Source organism: Lactuca saligna, chromosome 9 (genome assembly GCF_052625555.1).
Source record: "Lactuca saligna cultivar CGN05327 chromosome 9, ASM5262555v1, whole genome shotgun sequence".
Lineage (NCBI taxonomy): Eukaryota > Viridiplantae > Streptophyta > Magnoliopsida > Asterales > Asteraceae > Lactuca > Lactuca saligna.
Genome location: NC_136425.1, coordinates 163,890,345 through 163,916,562, shown reverse-complemented (window position 1 = coordinate 163,916,562; position 26,218 = coordinate 163,890,345). Strand labels below are relative to the sequence as shown.

At 37.7% G+C, this 26,218-nt stretch overlaps 1 protein-coding gene across 1 annotated transcript; it reads left to right on the top strand.

The window, feature by feature from the left end:
• Positions 1-21,015: 21,015 nt before the first annotated feature.
• LOC145017654 (gibberellin 2-beta-dioxygenase 1-like) lies at positions 21,016-22,817 on the top strand. The gene is made up of 3 exons (XM_078975648.1): positions 21,016-21,588; positions 21,676-22,030; positions 22,366-22,817. The coding sequence occupies exons 1-3, from the start codon at positions 21,176-21,178 to the stop codon at positions 22,636-22,638; spliced, it is 1,041 nt and encodes a 346-aa protein (XP_078831774.1). The 5' UTR covers positions 21,016-21,175; the 3' UTR covers positions 22,639-22,817.
• Positions 22,818-26,218: the final 3,401 nt, after the last annotated feature.

Genomic DNA, 26,218 nt, shown 5'->3' with positions numbered 1-26,218 from the left:
TAATGCTCATATGAAAAGGAATTAAAAAGTGTTAATTCAAGAATCTCTCATCTAGATAGTAGTTTAACTCAAACTCGGGTTACCAATTCTAACCTAACTGACCAATTAAGCAGGGCATCTTCGAAGAGTGAGGAACGGCAGATGTGGATCGAACTGAAGGAGTCAGAGTTAATCAAAATAAAAGATGAAAACATTTATTTGCAAAGAGACAATTTAAAGCTTTTGAAACAGCAAAATGTTTTTTGTCTGATTGCCAAACGTCTTTATACTAATATTACTCAGCTTCATTTGAATTATGAAATAGGGCAAAAGATTCATCGCATGATTTTACCCTTTCTTGAGTTTAAAGAAGATGAAATTGATGCTGATGCTTATAATTGTGAGAGTATTATTTCATCTGAGGATGTTAATCCAACGTATTTGTATGGTCTAGACAAAATTGAATCCTTCATTAAGTCCAAAGACCATAAGGACATGCTGAAAAACCTTTTGGATGAAAATGACAAACTGAATCTAAGGACCGAAACCATACAAAAATTTGACTCATTGAATGCCAAGTTGAGCTCAGAAAATAAGATTGATGTTGAAAATGCATCTGAGCTTAATGAGGACGATAATATGAGTTGAATTTCTGTAGAGGACACTGTTGATTGTTCAGAATTTGTCAAGAATGAACCCGAGAACCACAAAAATCTTATTTCAGAAAATTCTGTGGAGTTCGCTCGGTTGTCCCAACAAAAGTCCCCGAAACTTAAAAAAAGCTGTTGTTTATCAAAAGGTAAGGACAACACCAAATCAGGTGTACAAAGTCACAGGTGTAACCGAACATCAGACAAACGAACTCACAGCCATTGTAAAAGAAGACAATGTTGATGGTTGTGATGAATTCTTCTAGTCGGCTCCTATTGACAATGCTGATGAAACTGTTGGTCTATCAGAGAAAACTTCCTGGAAAGCAAAAGGAAGATACATTCCTGAGCCACTCAACAAACCTGATAACTTTGACGTGCTGAGTTCCAGTGGTACAAGAGATGTTCCTAAAGATAAGGCAGATTCAAGAGAATCAACATCGGTTCAAAGTGGACCTGTTGACACCAGTCAAAATCAAAAGGCAAACATCCATCATCAGCCGAAACAGATGAGAAATCAAAAACGACAAAGGAATCAGAGATACAAGAAGAATCTTTCTGAAAGAAAACAGTTTTGGCAATCTCAAAATGCCTATTTCTCATTTCGTGACAAAAATTTGAATTCAGAGAAAAATACTGTTGGATCTCAAGAGAAAAATAACAACCGAAAGCAGAGGTTCGGTTCAGAGCACAATAACAAACAAAAGCAGAAGTTCGGTTCAGAGCACAGTAACAACCGAAAGGAGGAGTTCGGTTCAGAGAGCAAAAGAGACCAAAATTCTAGGTTCGGTCCCACTGATAATCAAAACCGAAAGAGTCACCTAGAATATCAAGTCAAGAAATCATCTCAGTCTAAATTCTCTCATTCTAACTCTTCTAATTCTTCCAATCATTCTTCTTCTCAACCCCATTCTAAATCTAATTCTATTCAAACTCAAAAACCTAAATCTCCAACTGACCTGAAAGAAAAATCAAAGGTTTCATCAGTTAAATCAGAGACTAAACCAAAAGTTCTAGATCCCACAAAGATTAAGGTTTACACCATCAAAAAGAAAAATGAAACAACTTTGATAAAAAGAACATTTTTTGTTGACATCTCTTTTTCTGCTCCTGTTCCTTTGAAAGGCTCACGTGGACCCAAGAAAATTTGGGTTCCTAAATCTGTTTAATTTGTGCAGGTTATCAGTGACGAGCAGTTTGACGAAGAATGGTACATTGATAGTGGCTGCTCGCGTCACATGACAGGAAGGAAGGAAGAGCTAAGGGAATTCAGATCTCTTTCAAATGATGGAAGCGTCAAATTTGGAAACAACTCCTTCGGCACCATCAAAGGCTACGGGATGATTACAAACGGTGATTTCTCAATCAGGAAAGTTGCATATGTAGAGGGTGTATAACATAATCTCATCAGTGTATCTCAGCTTGTTGGAGGTATTGGTCTCAAGGTCTCGTTCGATGATGAGGGTTCGGAAATTATTGACAAGAAGACGAACAAAGTTATTCTCAAATCAGAGCGCAAAGGTGAAATGTTTCCCCTAAATCTCAAACCAATCAAAGGGAATCCAGCAATCTGCTTATTATCAAAAGCACAATCTGATGAAAGCTGGTTGTGGCACCGAAGGCTTTCTCATCTCAACTTCAAGGACATCAACAAACTTGTCACCGAAGGTCATGTTCATGGTCTTCCATTGCTCAAGTTCGATAGAGAACATTTGTGTGCGGCATGTGAAATGGGGAAGCAGAGTCGTCAAAGTCATCCATCAATTATAAACACAAAAGTTGTTGAACCACTAGAGTTACTTCACATTGACTTGTGTGGTCCCTCATCAATTGAAAGTATCGGTGGTAGCAAGTACATTCTTGTTATTGTTGATGACTTTTCACGTTTTACATGGGTGTTCTTTCTAAAGCTTAAATTTGAAGCGACTCATAAACTAAAGATGTTCATCAAGCAGGTGGAAGTGCAACTGAAGAAAGTAGTTCGAAATATCAGAAGCGACAATGGGTTGGAGTTCAAAAATAAAGAATTTGAAGAATTCCTGGAAGAAAAGGGAATCAGTCATAACTTCTCAGCTCCCTATACACCTCAACAGAACGGGATTGTCGAAAGACGAAACCGATCCTTATGTGAAGCTGCCCGAACAATGCTAAGTTTTGCTTCCTTACCTTTATACTTTTGGGCTGATGCTATTTCTGCTGCTTGTTTTACACAGAACAGGTCTTATCTTAACAAGCGCTTCACTCTCACTCCTTATGAGATCATCAACAACAGGAAGCCGAACGTGAAGTTTTTCCATGTGTTTGGTTCCAGGTGTTTCATTTTCAATTCCAAAGAACACCGCTACAAGTTTGATGTTAAAGCCGACGAAGGGATATTTCTGGGTTATTCACTTACTTCCAAAGCGTACAGGGTGTTAAACAAGCGTTCAAGGAAAATAGAAGAAACCTACTACGTGACTTTTGATGATAGCTATGTTAAAAAGCTAAAGGCTAACACAGACACAACTGAAGAAATCTTTCCTCAAACTGGCCAAGTCACAGCCTCGATCGCTAATCTATTCGAGAAATTCATGGAGCTTTTTGATGAACCAGAGAAGGCCACTCTTTCTGAGGCCAGTGCAGCAGATACCAAGGTAGAACACTTGAAGCAACTTATTGACGATGCCGCAAGAAGAATGTATGAAGAAGAATCTGGTTCACAAGACTCACCCCAACACAATGCATCAGTCGAGGGGGAGTGTCCACGATCAGTCGAGGGGGAGCACACCGATACTGCAGCACCCGAAGGTACTGTAGCACCTGAACGCTCCTCAACACCCGAAGATACTGCAGCACCCGAAAGTACTGTAGTACCCGAAAGTACTGTAGCACCCGAAAGCTCCTCAACACCAAAAGGCACAACAGCTCCTGAAGGTAATGCATCACCCGAAGGTACTGCAGCATCTGATTACTCCACAGCATCTGAAGGCACAGGAGCACCCAAACTCTTCAATATACCTGAAAGTCCGACTGTTTCAGAAAGCTATTCACTCGAGGGCGAGAATGCTAATATGCTCTTTGACGATGAAAGTCAATCCGAACCAGAAGAGATGGTAAACGCTGAATTTGATCCTTCCTATGATCCAAATTATCCTCCTCTCATCAAATGGACCAGAAATCATCCAGTCTCTCAAGTTGTAGGTGATGTTTCTGAAAAGGTTCTGACCAGATCGCAACTTAAAGAAAAACAAACTTCCCTATTTTCCAAAGTAGAATTCTGTATGTTTAATTCTTTCGTTTCAAAAGTTGAACCCAAGACAGTTAACACTGCTCTTGATCACTCCGATTGGGTTCAAGCTATGCAAGACGAACTGAACGAATTCGAAAGCAACAAAGTTTGGCGCCTCATTCCAACTCCTCAAAATGCATCAGTTGTAGGTCTCAAATGGGTTTTCAGGAACAAAATGGACAAGGAAGGGAATGTGATTAGAAACAAAGCACGTCTGGTCGTGAAAGGATACTGTCAGGAGGAAGGGATTGACTATGAAGAGACTTTCGCTCCAGTTGCAAGGCTGGAATCTGTTCGCATTTTTCTGGCTTATGCAACACACAAAAACTTCGAGGTATACCAAATGGATGTCAAATGTGCCTTTCTGAATGGAGAACTCGAAGAAACAGTCTTCGTGGAGCAACATCCCGGCTTCATCAATGAGAAGTTCCCAAATCACTGCTATATTCTGGACAAGGCGGTTTATGGTCTGAAACAAGCTCCTAGGGCCTGGTATGAAACGCTAACAAAGTTTTTAAAGATGTCTAAATTCAAACAAGGTTCGGTTGACCCAACCTTCTTTCGTAAAAAGGAAGGTAACCACCTTATGATTGTACAAATTTACGTCGATGATATCATCTTTGGCTCAACGAATCCTAGCTTAATAGCTGAATTCAGAAAGCTGATGGAGACTAAATTTGAAATGAGCTCCATGGGTCCGATTAATTTTTTTCTTGGCTTAAATATTAGACAGGGACCCGAAGGCATTTTTATCAACCAGGAGGCATACACCAAAACTCTTCTTGCCAAATTTGGTATGAATGGAGATTCAAAGGTCAAAGTTCCAATGGCTTTCGGAACCAAACTTACCCCTTCACTGGAGAAACCAGCAGTTGACATTACGCTATACCGCCAGATGATTGGATCTTTGATGTATCTTACCGCTAGCATGCCTGACATCATGTTTTTCATATGTTATTGTGCTAGGTTTCAGGCAAACCCACGAGAACCTCATTTGATTGCAGTGAAGAACATACTTAGGTATCTGAAGCGAACTACCTCTCTCGGTCTCTGGTATCCATCCAACTCAGGCTTCTTCGTTCAAGCCTTCTCTGATGCTGACCTTGGAGGATGTGGTTTAGACAGGAAAATCACCACAGGTGGTTGCCAATTTCTTGATGGGAAATTGGTCAGCTGGCAGTCAAAGAAGCAAACATGCGTTTCCCTTTCTACAGCCGAAGCAGAGTACATTGCAGCCGCCTCTTGCACATCTCAAGTAATATGGATCCAAAGCCAGCTCCGGGATTATGGGCTTAACATGAAAAAGATCCCACTATATTGCGACTCAGAAAGTGCAATTAGGATCTGTCACAACCCAGTGCAACACTCTAAGACCAAGCATATAGCACTGAGGTATCACTTCATTAAGGATCATGTGGAGGATGGTAATGTCGAAATTCACTTTGTTCGAACCACCGATCAACTGGCGGATATCTTCACCAAAGCTCTACCTGAAGCCAGTTTCAATAAAATCCTTCATGGTCTAGGAATGATGGAATCTGAATCAGTTCCAAAGACTTCATTCCTAAGGTAAAGTAAGTAAGGAGCGACATGAACCGAAATGAACCGAGCGTTCAGTCCATTTCGGGTTCGGTTCACATGGGAACCGAAATGAACCGAACGTTCGGTCTATTTCAGGTTCGGTCCCATAACAAATTTTTCGCTCAAATCTCAATAAGGTGTTGTCTATGGTTGTATCCTTTTGTAAAGCTGTCTTTCTAAAAATCCAAAAATATTTTTTTAGGAACCGAAATGGACCGAGCGTTCGGTCCATTTCGGGTTCGGTTCAAAAAAAATTTTTATTTTTATTTATTGTTTAATATTATTAATTATTCTGTATTGGTTTTTCCCATTTGTAAAGCTGTAATCCAAATCAAAAAAAAAATAAATAAATAAATAATTGGAACCGAAATGAACCGAGCGTTCGGTCCATTTCGGATTCGTTTTTTTTTTTTTTATAATTCTGTTTGGTTTGTCTAAATTTTTGTCTCATTCTTTATTTTACTTAGTTTAGTGTCCCTAGAAGCATGTTGCTGCATGTTGTCCAAAAGCCTCAACTGATTTTGAATAAAAGCCTTCATGACTAGGTATATACAAACCTTGTCTTCCCAAAAAGGCTGCTCCATTTATTCTAATCCTGAGCTACCTTACTCTTTTCTCATATGAGTTGAGAGTTTACTGCTTGGTCACTATTTTCAGCAGAGGTACTATCGCTTTTCTTCACCACCTTATCTTCTCCATCATATTTCGGTCCCATATCGTAACCCTTGAGACTCTCAGAATTAACCACTGAGGTTTATGGTTGCACAATATCTGCGTTTATGATCTAAGCCACGTGTCACTACGTGCTTAGTGAAACCCAACATTCAATACCTATCATGAATTGACGGTTAACATGAAATCTCTCTTTGTTTGTGCGATTCTTATGAATTTGTTATTTACCATAACATTTCTTCCCCTAGAATACAGTTTAATTTTCTTTGAGATTTCACCATCATATATCTTCTCCAAGTCTCTATATATGTTATCCTGCCTACTTGTTCAACAGACCACATCGGTCTCACAAGTACTTCATTTAGTCTCGGTCTTATGTCAAGGTCCGGGTCTCTACATTGAAGCGAAAGCCACCCTATTATGCCTAACCAAAAGATACCTTTCCACACTTCTTAGAAAGTGATTGATCGTAATTCAACGGGAATCCATACAAACACTTTAAGGTCTCTCTTGACCTTGAAGAAAGTGATTCATGCCCGGGATCAATTGTTTTGTGTCAATTTTGACATCACTACTTCCCATAGATATCTCGCTTTATTTCCTTATCTTACACACTCTATGCACGAAAATCTTTGATTTTCCAACATTCTCGTTCGGTTGCTTTATAATCTTATGTTTGGATGACAGCTATTAAACAGATAAGATGCTGACTCAGCCGACAGTGTAACGACCTTAATAGTGAGGTGATGGGCACGCGTGCAAAACGGAACAGTTATTCTCTCCCCTGCGTAATCATCGGGGGTGCCAACCGTCGCGCTTCAGTCAAATCCGAAACCGTTTTATTGTATCAAGAAGATTTGGGGATGATCTTTCTCTCTCTTCTACCCGGTATAAAAGGAATTCATCTGCTTCATTCCCAATTTACAACATTCAAAACTCAAAAGAGCAAAATCGGACGACTTCTCAGCTACTGTTTATCATCTTCTTCCTTCAACCATGGCGGATTCTTCATCAGTACAGGAAACCTCTTCCCGCACAAACATTCTTCCAATCCGTGCGCAACAAAGTCTGGTGATTGATCTCAACCCTAAGGCATACGAAACTTACATGTATCCCATGGTGGAGTGCCTCAAATACTCTCCGTTGGTGCTCGCTCTTTCCAAAGTCGAGCTTGTCCTAATGAAATGCCTCTCCCAGGTCTTCTCAACAGCCCATTATGACAGATCAGTGGATCGCATCTACTTTGATCTTCTTGCTCACAAGACCTCCATCTCTAAGCAACGATTCTGTTGGCTCCTCGGCCAATTATTTTCGATGTTCTACAATATGGGGTACACGGAGATTCTCACAACAGTTACAAAATTCAATAAATCGTGTCTCCCTCCCCCATGGAATGGTTTCTTCACCATTCTCTTCAAAGGGCTCTCCGAGCGTAGTTCTGGTTCTGATGGGGCCAGCAAAATGTTTATGACCATTCTCTATGGTCTTTATCATGGCCTTAACCTAGACTATGGCTCGGTTCTATGGCAGCAACTCATTCAGAGCCTTGCCTCCTCCTCTCGCCACACTGAGGTATCCTATGCCAGGTTTTGGACGCTCATCACCAAGTGGGCCATGGATAAACTCCATGTTCCTACTGTTGCAGGTTCTCTTCTCTCCCACATCAGCTTTTTCCACACCACCAAAATAATTGTCACCGATCCGACAAAATTTTCCTTCGTCGGATCCATTCCGGACTCTATGTCCGCTGGGGTGTCAAAGGAGAGCATCATCATGAAATCCTACAAGGACTTTCGTCCTTCGGGCCCAAGAGAGCTTTCTGCTGAAATGGTTCAGTCCATTAATGATGCAGATAAACCTGCTGCTCGCGGAAAGAAACCCGAGCAAGGGAAGATAAAGAAAGCAGCAAAGGGGGCAAAGGGCCCTTCTCCTAGGAAGCGGAAACCCTCAAAACCAGATCTTTCTCCACCAGCAAAGAAGAAGAGAGTCTAACCTAAGAGAAAACTCATTCTCTCCTCTTCTTCCAGCGACTCGGAAGAGAACCACTCTGACTCCGATGAGTCAGCTCGAGGCGAAACCCCACCTCTCTCCCCTGATCATGAGGCACATCTTTCATCAAAACCTCCTTCACCTTCTCCTATACCCACTTCTTCCATTCCCATCATAACCTCCTCCATTTCCATTCCCTCCATATCTGACCCTATTTCCATTCCCCCCATAACTACTCCTCTTCAAACCACATCAACCACCCTTCCCCCACCACTTTTTACAGAAGTCACCACCACTACCACCCATGAGGTTCTAACCAACGTATCTGATACGGGGGTTTCTACTTCACAACCCGAACCTACATCTGCACCCGAACCCACTATCACCACCGAACCCCCCACTGCATCCTTATCTCCCACTCCATCTGCTGAAACCGAAACCTTTTTAGGAGGGGAGGATACCGTTTTTGACTCCATCTATTACAGCCCTTATCAACTTCAGAGTGATGATGATGATGATGCTCCGGTCACCAAAAAGCACATCAAGGAGCTCCACGAGAAGATTGACAATCTTGTGGCTTCTTCCTCCTCCTCAACATCTCACTTTTCATAGGCTGCTATTCAGAGTATGGTGGAGTCACTTACAAAAGCTCATGAAGCCTCTATCAGCACAGCTGCTGCTGCCATTGATAAATCCACGCAGGCCAGTGCGGTAGCGACCGAAAAAGTCGAAAAACTATTTCAGGACGCCCAGATCTGGCTGGAGTCCTTACAGGTGGCTTCAGAGTTAAACACTAAGAAGATCCACACCGTTGTGGAGAAGCTGGTCCACTCCTTCGAGACGGAAAAAGATCAATTTGCCAGCTTCCGCCAAAAACTCAAAGAAGACAACCAATTATTTGTGTCTTCGGTTGCGGATCGTCTTCTCTCATTCCAAGCCACTCTTGCCGCCGAATCTACCTCAAAGGAAGAGCTTGCCTAAAAGTCTTCCCAACTTACCTTGGTAACTCATCAGCTCTCCCAGGCCGAGAAGGAAATCGATTCTCTTCGGTCCGAGAAAGTTGTGGTGAGGAGTTGTGTTTCAGATGTCCACGGAGCTTCGTCCAATATCCTTGAAGCCCATGATCCGATTCTCAACTATTCGGTGAGGCGAAGTCTTGCAGAGAATCTCGCTCCTGCTCTTGCCCTTCTTAGCCGTATTGAAGGCATTCCTGAGCAGGAGGACCATCCGAAACAAGGGGGAGAAAAGAAGAAGTCCACAGCTCAACAGAAACCCCCTCCAAGTTCTCTACCACAATCAATTCCACTTTCATCACCTGTCCATCCAAAAGCACCCAAACCATCATCTGGTCCTTCATCAGGTTTGAGTGCTCAAGCCAAAGCTAAACAAATTGCTGACGACAGTGATGAGAGTGATGATCAAGAGCCAATTGTCAACTTGGTTAGGAAGCAGTCCAGAGAGAGAGAGCTGGATGAAAATGCTCGAATAGTCAGGGAAGCCGAGGCCAAGGAGAGGAAGATGAAGGAGGTTCATGATCTCCTTGAAAGCAAGAAAACTCTGTTTCCTCCTTGGACCCTCGAGGTGCTAATCAAAGAAGCCATTGAGTCTCCTTGCACTCTTTGGCTAGAACCGGTCATCTCACTAGACCGTGTCAACTCCATTGATTCCCAGTTCGACATGCCCCTGACCCGAAAGGCCTTCATCTTCCATGTGTTCGCTCATATAGCTGAAGTTCCCCATCGTCACCCGAAGGTGGATAGGGAGCTTATAGACTATTACCTGAGGACTGCTCAACCTCAGTACCAAACTTGGAGCGCACAGAAGATAACCAACGTTCGGGTACTCAAGCCTGTTCGTGAAGGTAATTTTGTTAATGTCAGATTCAAGGTCTTGAGGGGATCTGAAAAATCTGAGCATTCTATCTCTCTGGCTGATCTTCCCAACCTCAACCCTCACGATTGGATTGTTCTGCACAACATTCTTCTTGTCAATGAAGCTGAATATGGTCCGGTTATAGACCATTTCAAGAGAATGTTGGTTTGCTATATTTTGGAGGTGGCTAAGCCTGATCAAGAGATTGCTAATATCCTAAGGAAGAAGCCCATCATCACTCCAGTGGGTTCTGCTAGCGACATAAACCGAATGAAGATGGGAAAGATTGACCCGAAACGGAATTCAGTCATGTTCACTAGAGCAGAAGGCCAGAAATGCCTGTTTGCTTTGGCTGACAAACATCTTTACACGACATCTTGTCTAGAGCATGTTCTGGGTGTCATCAATCGTTGCAAGCAGAACACGGATAGTGACAAAAAGTACTTCAATGATATGATAAACTGGTACATTCACTTCCGTCAAACACTTCTTGCCATCATCCCCTGCCTGTTCAAGACAATCAAGAAAGCCAGTGCTGCGGGGGCAAGCAAGCTGGAGTGAAGTCTCGCCTCTATTGACGCAAAGGGGGAGATTGTTGGGTTATTGATGTTGCGTCTTAGGCTCGCTTCCTATTCCATTCTTTGTGCGGTATGGGCCTGTCCATCCGTATCTTATTTTCTAGGGTTTGTGTATTTATAGATGCTTGCATGCATCTTTTACGTAATCGATTGATTAGGGTTTTACGGTGTAATTATAGAAGTTATCTTTTTGTAACCCCAGAATCCTCTACAGTGGAAGTTCTTCATCGAGCTCTGCTGAGGATTGAAAGTTTAATCATTCGACAGATTCAAATCCATTCTTGAGTATTGCTTTACATTCTTTATATACCTGTTTCAAAGATCTATTCGATCATAAAGGTTTTTAACTCATCAGCAATCATTCGAACAAAATCTTATTTGGAACACAAATTATGTATTTTCGATCCAAAGAGTCATTCCTACAACCCCTTCAACATTGTAGAAGGATCTAGTTTTTTAGCTCATGAATGTTCTCCATGTGCAATCCCTTGAAACACTACTATTATTTCTACGGTTGTAGCTCCAATCTCTTCTTTGTTCAGAGGCCTTGTTCCTAATCGCTCAAAATGTTAGCTACTTGTTGTTTAATTGTTCACTCGATTGAAGTTGTGATTGCATTGGCGATGAATGTTCACTCGTTGATCTCTTATGGGAAATTGCATTGTCCCATTATAATTGGTTGAAGGAGAGATGAGTCGTGTGAAAGTATTCCTGAAAATATAAGCAATAATACTACAATTGCTGATATTAATTGACTTCAATAATGTAGTAGTCATTAGTAATCGTAATTCGTAAAGATTTACAAATATGTGTGTTTATGAAGGTGTTCTTAAATATCTAATAGAAATAAAGATAGAGTATCATGACTAAATAATTACAGTTGTATAATAAACATCAGACATGATTGATGTTTATGAGGATTTGCAACGCTTATTTTTCTCATGCATAAGACATTGCTTGATTTCGAGTTCCTTGGTGTTTTTCCTTTGTGTCTTAAACTGCGATCTTTCTTGAATCTTCTAGAATCTTCAAGTTCTTTGGTCTATCAACCACCATATCCAAGTTTAGTTTTGCATAGGTCTAACCATAATTAAACATAGGTGATTAGTCTACATTTAGTTGTGGTTTGGCCCATGTACAATAAAACTCAACTGTGGAGTTTGAACTAAAACCTTGCATTATATTGTTTATCAAGGGTTCGGGTTTTCTGTATTTTTGGTTATATATACATATGTTCTCATCGCGGGAATGAGTTTATACGCAACTCTATCTCTTTATTTTTGTTGTCTTCACAGGTATTATTAATTATTGTTTGTTACTTCATGTCTAGCTGATAAGGCACCAGACAGTCAGGACAGTCAGTGGGCAAGATCATTTTAGCAAATAGCCGTTCTGAAATCCAGCAACCCAAAGCGACGTGTCTATCCTATCACCATTCCTATAAGTAGTACTTTAGTAGTATATGTAATAATACTTCTTATTTGTAGGTTAAGGGATATACCTAAACCTAAAGAGTAAGCCCTAGACTATAGTTGTGTATTCCTAAGATAGTACTAGTTCTCTATAGTAAATAGCTCTGATACCAATCTCTCAAACCCCCGGTTGGCGGCGGAAACACTGGGCGGTGTAACGTCCTTCCATGTATCACAGTTATCAATCATATATTGAACAATACAAAAGAATTATTATAAACCACGTACCTTTATTGTTAATAGAAAATTACATTATTATTGTTTCCTAGTGATTATTATATAGTGTTCGAATTATCATACACATCTTAATAGATATATGTTCTATACGAACAGAAAAGATAATAAGAAAACTTCCCTTGTTCGAGTAACAATCCAGCTTATCAAGTTCATAAAACCACATGCGTTTTGAAAATAGGTCAACATAAAGTTGGTGAGTCCACAGGTTTTGACTCTGAGTAAAAATAATACTTTTTTTGAGTTCTAAAACTATGGAACATAGTTTGAAAATATCTTCCTAACTCATACTTGTTTCTAACATATACTATATATCCTAGGTATAATACTTTACTTAATAAATAAGTAGTATACCTATAATTTTCATATACTATGAATATAAGTGTTGTAATCCCATACAAACGAAGGTTTATGTATAAATCTTATTTCAATTCTATACGAGTCAAAATCAGCTTAGTATAAATCTTATTTCAATTCTATACATGTAAACATGGTTATGTATAAATCTTATTTTAATTCCACACGCTTCATCGACGTTGGAATAGAATAAATTGGGCAAGTGTGTCACCTGAAAACCGTTGAGTTATAGCTAGAAAACACGGGTGGGGGTATCAGCTCGCAAAGATCTACACACAACCTCCTCGTTGGAAAAATGGGTAACTTTGTCCCCCGTAAAACCGTTAGGTTGTAGGTAGTTGCGACAACCTCAATGTTACCCATTTTCGTTAATGAAACTCGTTTTTATTCAATTTTTCAGTTAACATTTTGGATCAGGCAAATTAAATTGAGACTTTTATTATGACTTCATAAGTGTCGGAATGAATTAGAAACACGTGAAACACCCTCGATATTCCCTTGAAAAGTTTTTAGTTACGACCATTTAATCGGGTATGACCATAAACTCCGTTTAACATCAATATTGGGTGGATTCCCACTTGGCCACTAACTCAAACCCTATATAAGGGTTGAGTGGTCACCAACTTGAGCTTTTTCCCACTCTTTAAGCTCTCTCTCTCTCTACCCTCTCTCTTCAAGACCCAATTTCTTCCAAGAATCTTCAAGTTTTCATCCCCAAACTGTAAGTTCTCTTACCCTAGATTGTGTTAAAGCTCATTTCATGTCCATATAGCATCGAAAACACCCAAGAATCACAAGAACAAGGTGTTTATGGCCCAAGAACCTTCTTAGGCCGTAAACCCTTAAAAGGGTGCTAAAATTCCCGTAACTCCTTTCTTATGCTTAGAGACTAGCTTAGTTCATACTCTTGAAGTGTTATGGACCTTAAACATCAAGTTTGGAGGGTTGAATGAGGGTTTACAGCCCAAGAACCTTCTTAGGCCGTAAACTCCCTCAAATGGTGCAAAATGTGCCCCAAACCCTTTACCTATCCTTGGACCTTAACCTAGAAACTTGTATGTATGAGCTTAGGACCACAAAAACGAAGGAAATGATGTGCCCAAGGGTTCACGGCCATAAACCCTAGTGTTTACGACCGTGAACTCCAAAGGAGTGGTCCAAGGACCGCAAACTCCAAGGGAATACCCTTTTGAACCCTAATCACTTCTCAAGCCTTTAAATTGATCTTAGAACCCTTCTTAGTGATGCAAGAGACCTTTAAACACCCAAACTCACCATTCCCATGAGTTTGCGGCCGTAAAGTCATGGGGGAAATGGTCTCTCAACCGTAAACTCATTTTAGGGTGACCATTTGAAGTGTAAACTCCATAGTGAGGCCATACACTCCTTTATTGCAACCCAATAGCCTCCTAGCACTTGACCAAAGTGTTTTTCCTCGCATTAGGATGTTTATACATGCTTAACTGGTGTTTTAATCACTAATTATATGTAAACATATGTCTTCATATGTTGCTAGGGTCATTAAGTGTGTTCAAGTCTTCACTTGACACCAGTCACTCAACCGACACTTCCATCCGATCCACTCGCTGTAGGTGAGTTCATACCCCTTAATTAACCTTTCAAATATTTTTAAATGCTTTTATGGGGGGGAATACAAGTTGAATCCAACAAATTACAGTATCAGTTACATGTGATTTGTGACTTACAACTGAAAAGATTTTCTATACTTATAGATGCTTTGACAATAAAACTGCTTTTAATGTTTATCAAACTCGTTTTTCACGTTAAATTGTATTAAAATTTGCTCCAAACTCTTTTAAAACTTCTTTATTTCTAAACCATATCTACACCAATATATTTACATAAATAAGACTTGAAGGACTTAGAAATGATAGTTCACCTTTCTTCCTGTTCTTGTTTGATTGTGGACTTAGGGTATATTGCTATCTGTTCGATTGTCGTTGAATTCTTAGTTATATATTGTATATATTTGTGTTAGATATATAAGTCTTCATTTCATTTCAATACCTTTGTGTATCAAGGTCATGCAACTAGCATTCCATTTAACTATAATAGGTATAGTTAAGGATTTACACTTATTACTATTATTACCATGGAACTTACTTTAGTTGGTACGATTATGAGTCTATACACGTTAAATACTATACAAAGAGAATACCATATACTATATAAGAGAACACTCAATACCTTATACCAAGAAGTACATCATACTATAATACTAAAGAATATAATAAAACAGATTGTGACACACTATTCTTCGATACGACACTTCACTGTGCCATCACTGTGTAACCAGAGTCTGTTGGAGGGAGAGTGGGCATTATGTGTATAGATCTATATGGGACAGACACTCCCATACCCCGACTACTAGCTAAAGTCCGAGCCGTCTAGGCCCAGGGGTGACAAAATCTCACCACACTCCGCATGACCTGGAGGGTCATCAGTTATTCGATCGTCAATCAGCATGGTTACATACGAGTTCACATTTAAACCTTTAATTAACACAGTAAGAATTAAAGCCAAAATAAACTCCCCGAGGGGTATTGTACATTTTGATACTACCTGGAGTGTGCATTTATTACATTCAGCCGGCAGTGACAGTGTTGGGGTATAACATTATTTTCCCCATTTACTTGACATAAATGAAGTCTAAACTATAATTTTTCATAACTGTTAATTCATTGGGAAATTTTTTACACTTTTAGAGGATCAAACTTTCAAATAACCAAGTCTTGGTAGAAGACTACTTTTACTAGAAAATATATAATTTTCTAGGGATTATACTATTTGCAAACATTGATCACAACTATTATATTACATGATTGTAAACACTTTTATACAAGCAACGACACTAAATACTTATGAAATCACCAGCTTTATGTTGATACTCGTTTTCAAAATAACTTGTATTCTCAGGTCAACAATAGACATGTACTGATGCAGTTTTTGAGAAGATGGAGCACATACAAGACCCATCTTTTATTTTTGTTTATACTTTTGGTGTCTATCAAACTGTACAGAACACACTTGTATTACAATTACTATATTAATGTAATGGTTGTTGTCGCTTGTTTTTACTAATATGCATTGTTATGATACTGTACAGGATATCCTCCACTACAGAATGTATTCCGCCGTTCTCGGTTTTGGGGTGTGACGGTAGCAACCACAGGTGGGGTTGTGAACTCGTATAGTTTCATACACGACTTCCTTGCTCACACGGGATTAGCGGTTACATGTTAGAGGATTTTCCCTAAGATTCCAAATCATAGTTGATAAATATAATAGCTCATATAGACTTTGTCGACCTCCTATAGTTCTAATCACAAAAGCATTTTCGTGTCCTAAACCTTAAGTTACTAGACTATGCTTTTAAACATTACTCCTAGTTTCATAATACTTAAGCAGTACAACAATTATAACTTGAAGTAAAACCAAGTTTTATCTAACAACGAATAATAGCAACATACTTAACAAGTATATATAGAAGTCCCGATTGTAATCACCAGGGCTATATTAGTAACATACCAGGTTTTAACTAACATAAAACCAATAGCACGCTTAATAAATAATATATAGACTCCCGAGTATAACTCCAGGGATATAACACAATTAGTATATATAGAACACCCGATTATAACTTCACAACTATATTAGTAACATACCAGGTTTTAACTAACATAAAACCAATAACATACTTAACAAATAATATATATACTCCCAAGTTTAACTCAGGGGCTATAATGCAAATATTATATATAGAACTGTCGAGTATAACTCTAGGGCTACATTAATTTGCATAATCAATGATAACAACATGCTAACAAGTTTAAGATAGTTGTATAACTTCAAAATATCAGATATATTTTAGTTATATATGATACAAAATAAATATATCCTAGTTAATATAAATATTTATGTTGATATGAATATATTATCATATAAACATAATATTAACTTTTATATAATATTTAGCATGCATTTTCCCTCGAAAACATTGAAAAGTGCGGCCATGAAACTCACCTTACTAGCATGATCTATAGAATCTAACTGAAAAATGGTCAGAGGCTCATCATTGTTAGGCACGGGAAGGGAAACGGCCTTTCAGAAAACAAGGGAAGTTAAGAATGTTTGGTGTAAGGAAAGAAAGGGTAGAACTAGCTATTTATTGGTTGTTTAGGGCTCATTCACATCGTTACATACCTATGGTCATGTCGTGAACTTCCATGAGTCTTCCCTTAGCCTAACCACCTATTTTCGAGCCGCAGTTAGTGTCTCCGACTACTTCCACATTATGAACTTAGCATTCACGTCGTGAACCAAGGCAGATAGGGTTTTTGCCACGTGTCATGCTCTGAGACAACTACATCTTCAGAAGATCATAAATTTTGCATACAGGCTCCATTTTTTACATTCTTTATATCCACACGCAGGTATTTCCGAGTACTACAACTTTATTTTAGACTCCAATAGCTAATTCTAAGTACGTTTGAAATTCCTATTGTTATATAAGCTATAGTGAGATTTTATCATAACTTCTTCATGCGAAATCAGATTTAGATGTTCTATATAATTTTCGAACTGTATAGACTTGTAGTATTGAATGAAAATGTCATTGAAGAGTAAAGTAAATTGATTATAATATGTGTTTTTATATTTATGGGAATTATCTTTGACCTAAGTTTGACTGGTGTTACAAAAACAAATCAAAATTAAATCCAAAATTCATGAAAGACCAAATTATCAAATTACGATTATACCCTTGACCTCTGAAGACACAATCAACCACTTTGATCACTTAAACCATAACACCCACACCCGAGAAGGTCAAAATTCTTCCTTCCCCAAGGCCCTAAGCCTCATGACCACTGAAGATTGTGTTGCAGCCCCGAATAAAGAAGCAAATCTGAAACCAAGTATTATACATCGGGCTACTTATTTAGGGATCATGGTACGTGTTAGAGCTTGAAAATTTTGAATTGATCGGTGAATGATTTCACTTTTGTAGCATATTGCATTAAATTGTGGCCTCAGATTTCATTATACACATTTATTTGATAGGCTACTCTCATAGTGTCTACAAGTGCTACTATGTTGTTGCACCCCATTTTATTTTTCAATTACAGTCCCGCTATTATTCGTATTCAGAATCATTGTTTGATGTTGCAAAGTCTAATCGTAGTACATAAGTGATTTCTTCCCCCGTTGGGCTGGTCAAGATTAATCTAACCCTTCCGTTGTCCACACTTGAGGATCTTTTAGTGTATAAGATTCCTTCATCCCTGTTAGGATCGTTTGTAGGTGGACCTTCCTTCTATTCCTCATTGACCATTGCTACATCAGTTTTTCCAGTAATTTTAGTTTTGAAATATGCTAACGTTTGTTCCTTTATGCTTGTTCGTCGTTTGAAGTAGACAGCATGTTCTCCTAGCTCGACCGCTCACTTCTCTAAGCTTCCATGCTTTTTGGGTTTTAGTAATATTTTTTGTATGGGTGTGTTTGTTAGTACCTCGATTAGATGTGTCAGGAAATATCTTCTTAATTTCCTAGTCGGATTAACGAGAGATATTGCTAACTTTTTGAGATCACAGTATTCAATCTCTACCCCTTATAAGACTCGGATAAGAAAGTTTATAGGTATTAACATCATATATCTACTTGCAACTAATATTAAGCTAATGCTAACCTGGATATAGATACATATATTGTTAGTGTCTCACCCGAGATGAGTGATGTTAAGGCAGGTAGTTCTGTCAATGCTATCTAAAGTTTCTTTTGTGCCTTCTCCGCTTCTGTTGTCTACTTAAAATCCTTCTTATCCATCACTCTCTTAAACATTTTATAGAAAAGGCAATGTCTTCTCTGCTGACTTTGCCAAGAACCTTCCTAGTGTTGCTAACTTGTCGTTTAGTGCTTGCACATCTTTGATTGTCTTTCGTGACCGCAATTGCATTATTGAATAATTGTTTTAGAAATTACTCTTATCCCTTCTCCTCTGATCATATGTCCCAAGAATTTTCCTTCTTCCACACCTAATAAGCATTTCTCTGGGTTTATTTTCATGTGCATTTTTCTTAAGTTGTCAATTGTCTCATTGACATTGACCAAGAAAGAGGCATCGTTCTTGCTCTTAATGACCATGTCGTCTACGTATATTTCAATGTTCCGGCCCATTTTTGGCTCAATAAATTTATCTACTAGCCTTTGATATGTTGCTCCGATATTCTTAAGGCCGAATGACATTTTTGTATAACAAAAGCTCATTTTTCTTTGTGGAAGGATGTCATTACATCGTCTCCTTTCTGCATATGAAGCTGCAAATATCCTTTATATGTTCCTAGGAGGATTTCCCACTTTAGTCCGCTTAATGATTCAAGCTTTTCATCCATTATTGGTAATGGGTAACAATCATTCCGACAACCTTAGTTTAGATCAGTTAAGTCGACGTAAATTCTCCATTTAGCATCAACTTTTTTTACTAGGAACACATTTGCAACCCAAGAAGGGAATAACGACCCTCGAACTATTCATTCTTCTACAAACTTATGCACATCACTATTTATTGTGTTGTTTCATTCTTCAGATTGACCTCTATTCTTTTTCCGAATTGGCCTTAATGTCTACTTGTCATTGTTTTTATGTTCAATCACCTACCTTGATATTCCCACTATATCCGTTGGCTGCAAAGCAACGTCCATGTATACTCTCAAAAGGTGGACCATACTTTCTTGAAGTGTACTTGGTAACATGGATCCAATACAGAATCCTTGTCTCGGGTAAGTGTCGTTGATCGTAATCTGTTTTGGCTCGGTCCATTGAGTCTGTTGCTTGTCAAGCTTCGGAGTGGTTGTTTCCACTAGTAAGGTTAATGCTGGTATTACTAGTGGTTCGTTGTATATGATTACGTATCCTCTATGTCTAGAATCTGACCATGTCATGTATAGTAGATGTAGTTGCTTCAAACCTTTTTATTGCACTTCTACCGAAAATTACTTTATATCACGATGGGGATTGTATGTTGGTAAAGTATATCATTTTTGTGTTACTTGTATGTTTCCGATGGTCATGTAAAGTTAGCTATAGTGATATTTATCCCCAGAGGTCATACCAAATGTCATGCGAAGGTTGTTAAATGTGATTCAGGTTCTTTCATTTCCTTTTTCATGACTTCTGGTAATTTGGAACAACAATACTCATACATGATTTATGTCGAGCTACCACTATCACAATATATTTGGTGGATGCATATGCTCAGGATGCACCAACATATTAGGATCAATTCGTCTCCGATTATTGGTCAGTGTTGGGTTTGTTACGTGGTGAATATTTCATTTAATGTTATTTTTTTATTTCCTATACGAGTTATTTTATTGTCTTATTGTCGTTGCACTTCGTTGTTTTGTATTGTCCTGCTCCCCATTGATAGTTTGGGAATCTATATTTTCAGTGCCAACTCTTTTTGCATTGTTATGTTGTTAAGGAGTATTGTTTGATATGTGATTTTTGGTAGGTAGGTCATTCTATTATGTTGTGTATTTCTCCTAAAGTTTACTTGGTGATTGTGTGGTTGCATTGCTTAGTGCGACGATACAGATGACACCAATGATGTTGCGTTGCTTCGCAAACGTCTTGTAATGTTTGGGCAAATTTCTCCTCCAAGTTTCATGCGAGAAGTCATGCTGCAAAATAGATTGAGACTAGTTCAGGAAGCAATATCGAGGTGTTGCCCTAATATGGCTATCCGATTCTTGAGTTAGATTGTTGGTATGTGTGTTGCTTAATTAGAACGCAAAGTCTTACATATTTTCTCTAGCCGGACTCGCTTTTTATAGACTTCATAGAAAAAGTTGGATCAACCTCTTACCGGCTTCCTTGCATAACCCGGATAAGAACAGTTGTTTACTTCATACTTTCCTATGTTTGTTTATTGTGAACATATGTACGTTTCCCTTTTTGGGATATGTTGGTTCTGAGGTTTGAGGTTTGTCTGACATGTATTGTTATCAACCCATGGTTAGTTGTTGCGTTTGTGAAGAATAATTTTGGTTGTTGCGTTGCAGTGTTCCCGAGTCAATATTTACTTGTTTGGCCGATCCAGGTATACCATTACTAACCAAAGAATAAAAAAAAACTGACAAAAACAAAGTAATTTTCGATTTATTTCATTAACAAGTGTCATTTTTTAAAACAAGATAACATGCCACATACTTCACAAAGTATTCATTCTTTACATTTTATACCCAAAAATCGAAAATGAGCATAAATGCTATAAAATTGGACATTTTTTATTATTTGATCTCTCTCTCTCTCTCTCTCTCTCTCTCTCTCTCTCTCTCTCTCTCTCTCTCTCCTACAAATAGCAAAGCAAGAAGCAACTTCTGTGTTCGTATCCCCCGTTTTTTTGCTTCATACACATCAACAAAACTCCCATTATCAAAATTCAAGAACTGCCCCAAATCGTTTCTATAAGCCGTAGATTCTCTGCTTTGTCAAGCTTCAACAATGGTGGCCATTTCCAAATCCCCACTGGAACAGCTCTTCGTCAAGCCCTGCAAACCAAACAACAACAACTCCCCAAATTTTCCAACTATTCCCCTGATTGACCTCTCCAAATCTGAATCAAAACACCTCCTCGTTAAAGCCTGTCAAGATTTTGGATTCTTCAAGGTTGTCAATCATGGCGTTCCAATGAAATTCATCAGTAAACTTGAATCAGAAGCCGTTAAGTTCTTCTCCTCTCCTCTTTCTGTTAAACAAAAAGCAGGCCCACCCAACCCCTTCGGCTATGGGAACAAACTTCTTGGCCAAAACGGTGATTTTGGTTGGGTTGAATATCTTCTTCTCAACGCCAAACTCGATTCCGATAACAAAAATCCAACTCTCTCCATTTTTGAAGAACACCCAGAAAAATTCCAGTAAGAATCCATTAAAAACGTGTAATCTTCGAGCTCATTTTTTCTCTATATATGGTCTGAAATCTTGGTTTTGATTTGTTTCTGTAGAAGTCTTTTGAATGATTACGTGACAGCAGTGAAGAAGATGGCTTGTGATATTCTTGAATTATTAGCAGATGAATTAAAACTACAGCAACGAAATGTATTTAGCAAACTGTTAATGGATGAAGAAAGCGACTCTGTTTTCAGGTTGAATTACTATCCGCCATGCCCAGAGCTTCAAGAACACGAACCGAAAGGAAGGAAACTGATCGGATTCGGAGAACACACAGACCCACAAATCATTTCGGTTTTGCGATCCAACAACACTTCGGGTCTGGAAATATCTTTGAAAGATGGGAGTTGGATGTCAGTTCCTCCTGATTCAAACTCCTTCTTCATAAATGTTGGAGATTCGTTACAGGTACACATATAGCGACCTCTGTAAAAGTTCACGATTTGTCGGTCAATCTTGCATGGCATATGATTTGAAGTCGTAATCAATCGTTTTCCAAGTACAATAAAGAGCTTTCTAGTTTTATTTATTGTACATTTTAAGTTAAAAATCTAATTAAAAAATGTTACAAGTCTCTTCGGAAACCTCCATCCATCATGTCAATTTACCATAAGAAAAACCATAATAAAATACGTGTAGCCATGTAGGTATGATAAAGATAGCGTATTATTATTATTTTTTTGTTATTATTATTAATTATCTACATCTGGTTTATTTTATGGGTTTATAAATGATTGATGTAGGTAATGACAAATGGAAGATTCAAGAGTGTGAAGCATAGAGTGGTGGCAAATAGCTTGAAAAGTAGGATGTCAATGATTTATTTTGGAGGACCACCTTTGAGTGAGAAGATAGCACCATTGCCTTCACTTATGGAAAAAGAAGAGGCCAGCTTGTACAAAGAATTCACTTGGTTCGAATATAAAAAATCAGCTTTTAATTCAAGATTGTCTGATAATAGACTTGGACGTTTTGAAAATAAAAAATCTTGTAGTCTTGAGTTAAAGATAACATAATCGATATTTTGAACTATCGTTAGGGTTATAGTACACAGATGAACAAAATCGTGGACAAAAAAGTCCGGGTCTACATCTTTACAGTGTGGAAGTTACCGTTTTATCCTTGCTTATGTTTAGCACACATGGAAATATTTTGATATATTATCAATAGCCAAAAAGGGGTATAATATTTGTTATTTTCTTGAACATAGTTGACATGAAAAGATGGAATATGTTACTTTTTATTTCTTTTTCATATCTACTTGCCCTTTTGTGGAATTTCCCTCTTATACTTGAAGAGCTAATTGTAAACACATTTCATTTGTCAATAAAATATCTTTGTTAAAGGTTAAGACATTTGTATTTATGTATATGTTTTTTTTTTTGTAATGATATTGCATAGTTTGAAAGACTTTGCATCTCCCACTGGCTTGATCGCCCATGATATCGTCTACGGAATGATTTATATTAAAATGCAACTAGTTAGTTGGTGAAAAGATATAAAACAAAATGATGGGTTCATGTGACAACTTTTTCTTCGTCGATGTTATGAGTTTTCTATATTATCGGGAATAATAGTGCAACCAACCACGTGCGCGTAGATCAGTATAACGGAAACACGGGTTTAGTTGCAATAAAAGTATATAGTCGCTTGTTTTCAAAGTGTATATTGTATTGATTATAAGTCATGAGGAACGTTACGAGTCAAATCTTGTGACATTTATAGTATTGTACATAAAGATGTAACAAAAATAAGTTTGTCATATGAAAATGTCGCTTATTTGCCTAACTAATTTCTATAATTGTTACAAATCATTCTAAGTCTTGAATGGAACGAAAGTGAAGATTTAGCGGTATGGGTTATTCATTAAAAGAAACTAAATTTCTAGTTTGATTTTCAAAATATTTAATCTCTTATAGTTTCACAAATCCAATATGAAGTAATAGTAACACAAGAGAAAGACCATGTATGATATGCAAAGATTGCAACATCCATCTCACAAGATATCGTTAATTGAACGGTCATTTATGGCACATGGCTAAATAAATACATTTCTTTATTTAGAACAACAATAACACTAATTATATGTGTTATCCCTTAATCTCTTTCTAAATGAAACTCTAATGATCAGGGATTAAGATTTAAAGAAAAACGAATTATTGATAAACCAACCTCAACGACCATGACTCCATGAGAAGGAGAGGCCCACAAAAATAAAGTACAAAAACAAATTCATTGAACCGTGCAAACAAAGGTCTTAGAAAACCGAAAGTGCATGAATGACATAACAATCGTAGGTAGGCCAAAATTTCAGTCATTTGTTTGGTTTGTAGAATTAAATGGAATATGATCTAAATGTACGTTACCAAATCAAGGAACTTAAATTCTGTCTCAAACTATTTTTTAATCGGCAAATCTAATATATACTTCTAAGCTAACGTTTAATTTCATATACGTCCACGACAAAACTTGAATTTTCGACCTCAAAATCGTTAGATTAAAAACATTTTGGTCTATCTCAACTCTTGGGAAGTGACTTTTCTACTTAACAAATTAATTTATTCATATATAAAAAAACAAATATGTTTTATTTTTTAGTTATATCATATTTCTACACACTTAAGATCATGATATTTGTCATATTAAATAAAATTAATACATTTTTATAACATTTGTCATAATCTAAAACCGGTAAGAGAAAGTATTGGAAGAAAAAAGTGGAGGATATTTTTTTTATCTCATATAAAATATATATAGTGCAATGACTTATAGGATAGATATATGATAGCTTATTTTATTTTCTTATTTTTATTAGTTTATTTTAGTAGTTTTAGCTCATTTAATTAGTATTGCATTGTATATTCTTTATTTTCTTTATCATCGATCGTGTCGAGTACTCTCTATTTTGCATAAGATATTTTGTAGGGTTGTGGAGCTCATTGCGGGTGAGGTTTGACTGGAGTTGGGCTTGGTGGGCTTTTCGATTCATTATTAGGCTTTATGGATCCATCAAATGAGATTTGGGCTTAAAAAGTTGAAGATTAGGATGAAGTGGACTTTTAAAGATGGGTCATGGATTCATATTTAAAGCTTGAAGGTGATTGGTGAATTTCAAATCATGTAAGTCATGGAGGGGACCAAGGGAATCTTGGGTAGTGGAGTGGGTAGTGGAGAAGAATGGACCAATAGTATTCCAACAACACTTGCGATGGTGGAATCTCAGTCGCGCAATGCTTGCGCGGGTAGTTGTGACAACCCGTAATTTAAATCTTGTAAAAGTCAATCTTGGTCAACGAAAGTAAAACATATCAAATAAAGGTCAAAATTATTTCTTTAATTATCTTAATATGGTTAGATTAATGAGGTATAAGTATATAGACCTTGTATTCGAAGGTGTTGTATGTTTAAGGAGGAAACATTTGGAACCAAGAACCTTGTTCGAACTGCAAACCCTCGCTTGGGCGGTAAACCCCCGGACCACAAACGGTTCGTAGCCACAAAAGGTTTGCAGCCGTAAACCTCGGTCTTATCCACTCGGTGTGGAAACCAATGAAGGTGCCCCATCAGTTTTGACCCTATATGGGGGCTGGACCTTAAACTCCTCCTCACATTTTCAAATCTAGCCAAAAACACTCACCTTTCACTCTTAAGAACTCAACCGTGAACACCTTTTCTCTCTCAAATATCATCCTTAATCCTTTGAATCTTCTTAGGATCTTGCTTGGATCTTTACGTGTTCTTCAGTTCCTCAAGAACACTCAACGGTAAACCCTTGAATCTCCTTCGTTTCTTCAAGAACACCAACTGTAAACCCAAGAACACCAACATCTTCTTGGGCCATGAACTCTTAGGGATGGCCGTAAACTCCCATCAGCCTTCCATTTTGCTTCTAACAGTCTTATTTGTAAGTTAAACTTACAAATTAGTCCAATTCCTTATCATTCTTATGTTTATATACACTAATTGTATACATATATATTACATAAAATGCATTTTTAGGACTTGTTTTGCCTTGGGACTTCACTAGTGGAAACAATCATCCTATATCGAACATTCAAGCGAAATCACTCACTTAAGGTGAGTTCATACCCCTACAAATTACCTTTTTTAAATGCTTTTTAGGGGGGGGGGGGGGTACAAGTAGAACACAATATAGTTATGTTAAGCATTTACACGTGGAAACAATCTAACAGATGATTTCTTATGCTTTTAAATGTTGTTAAAATAATTTCAAAAACACTTTTAAACTATTTTTAGATTTCTGTTTTTATCAAAATCATATTCATTTATATACTTATATATAAGTATGTTATAACGGACTTAGGACTATTGCTAAATACTATAACTCTTGTTCGTTATTTGGTTGTCGGCTTAGGGTAGGATCACTAGTCCAACTGTCGGCTAAATCATAGTTATAATTGCTAAATATATACATGAATATTAAACCGTATTTTTAAAGAACATACTTAACTCAGTTGCATATTATAGGCGATTGAGTCTTTTCTCCAAATCATTTATAGTTCAAACAAACAAACTAGTAAACTATAATAGGTATAGTTAAAAGGATCAATACATAATATTTTCTAGGACAGAGGA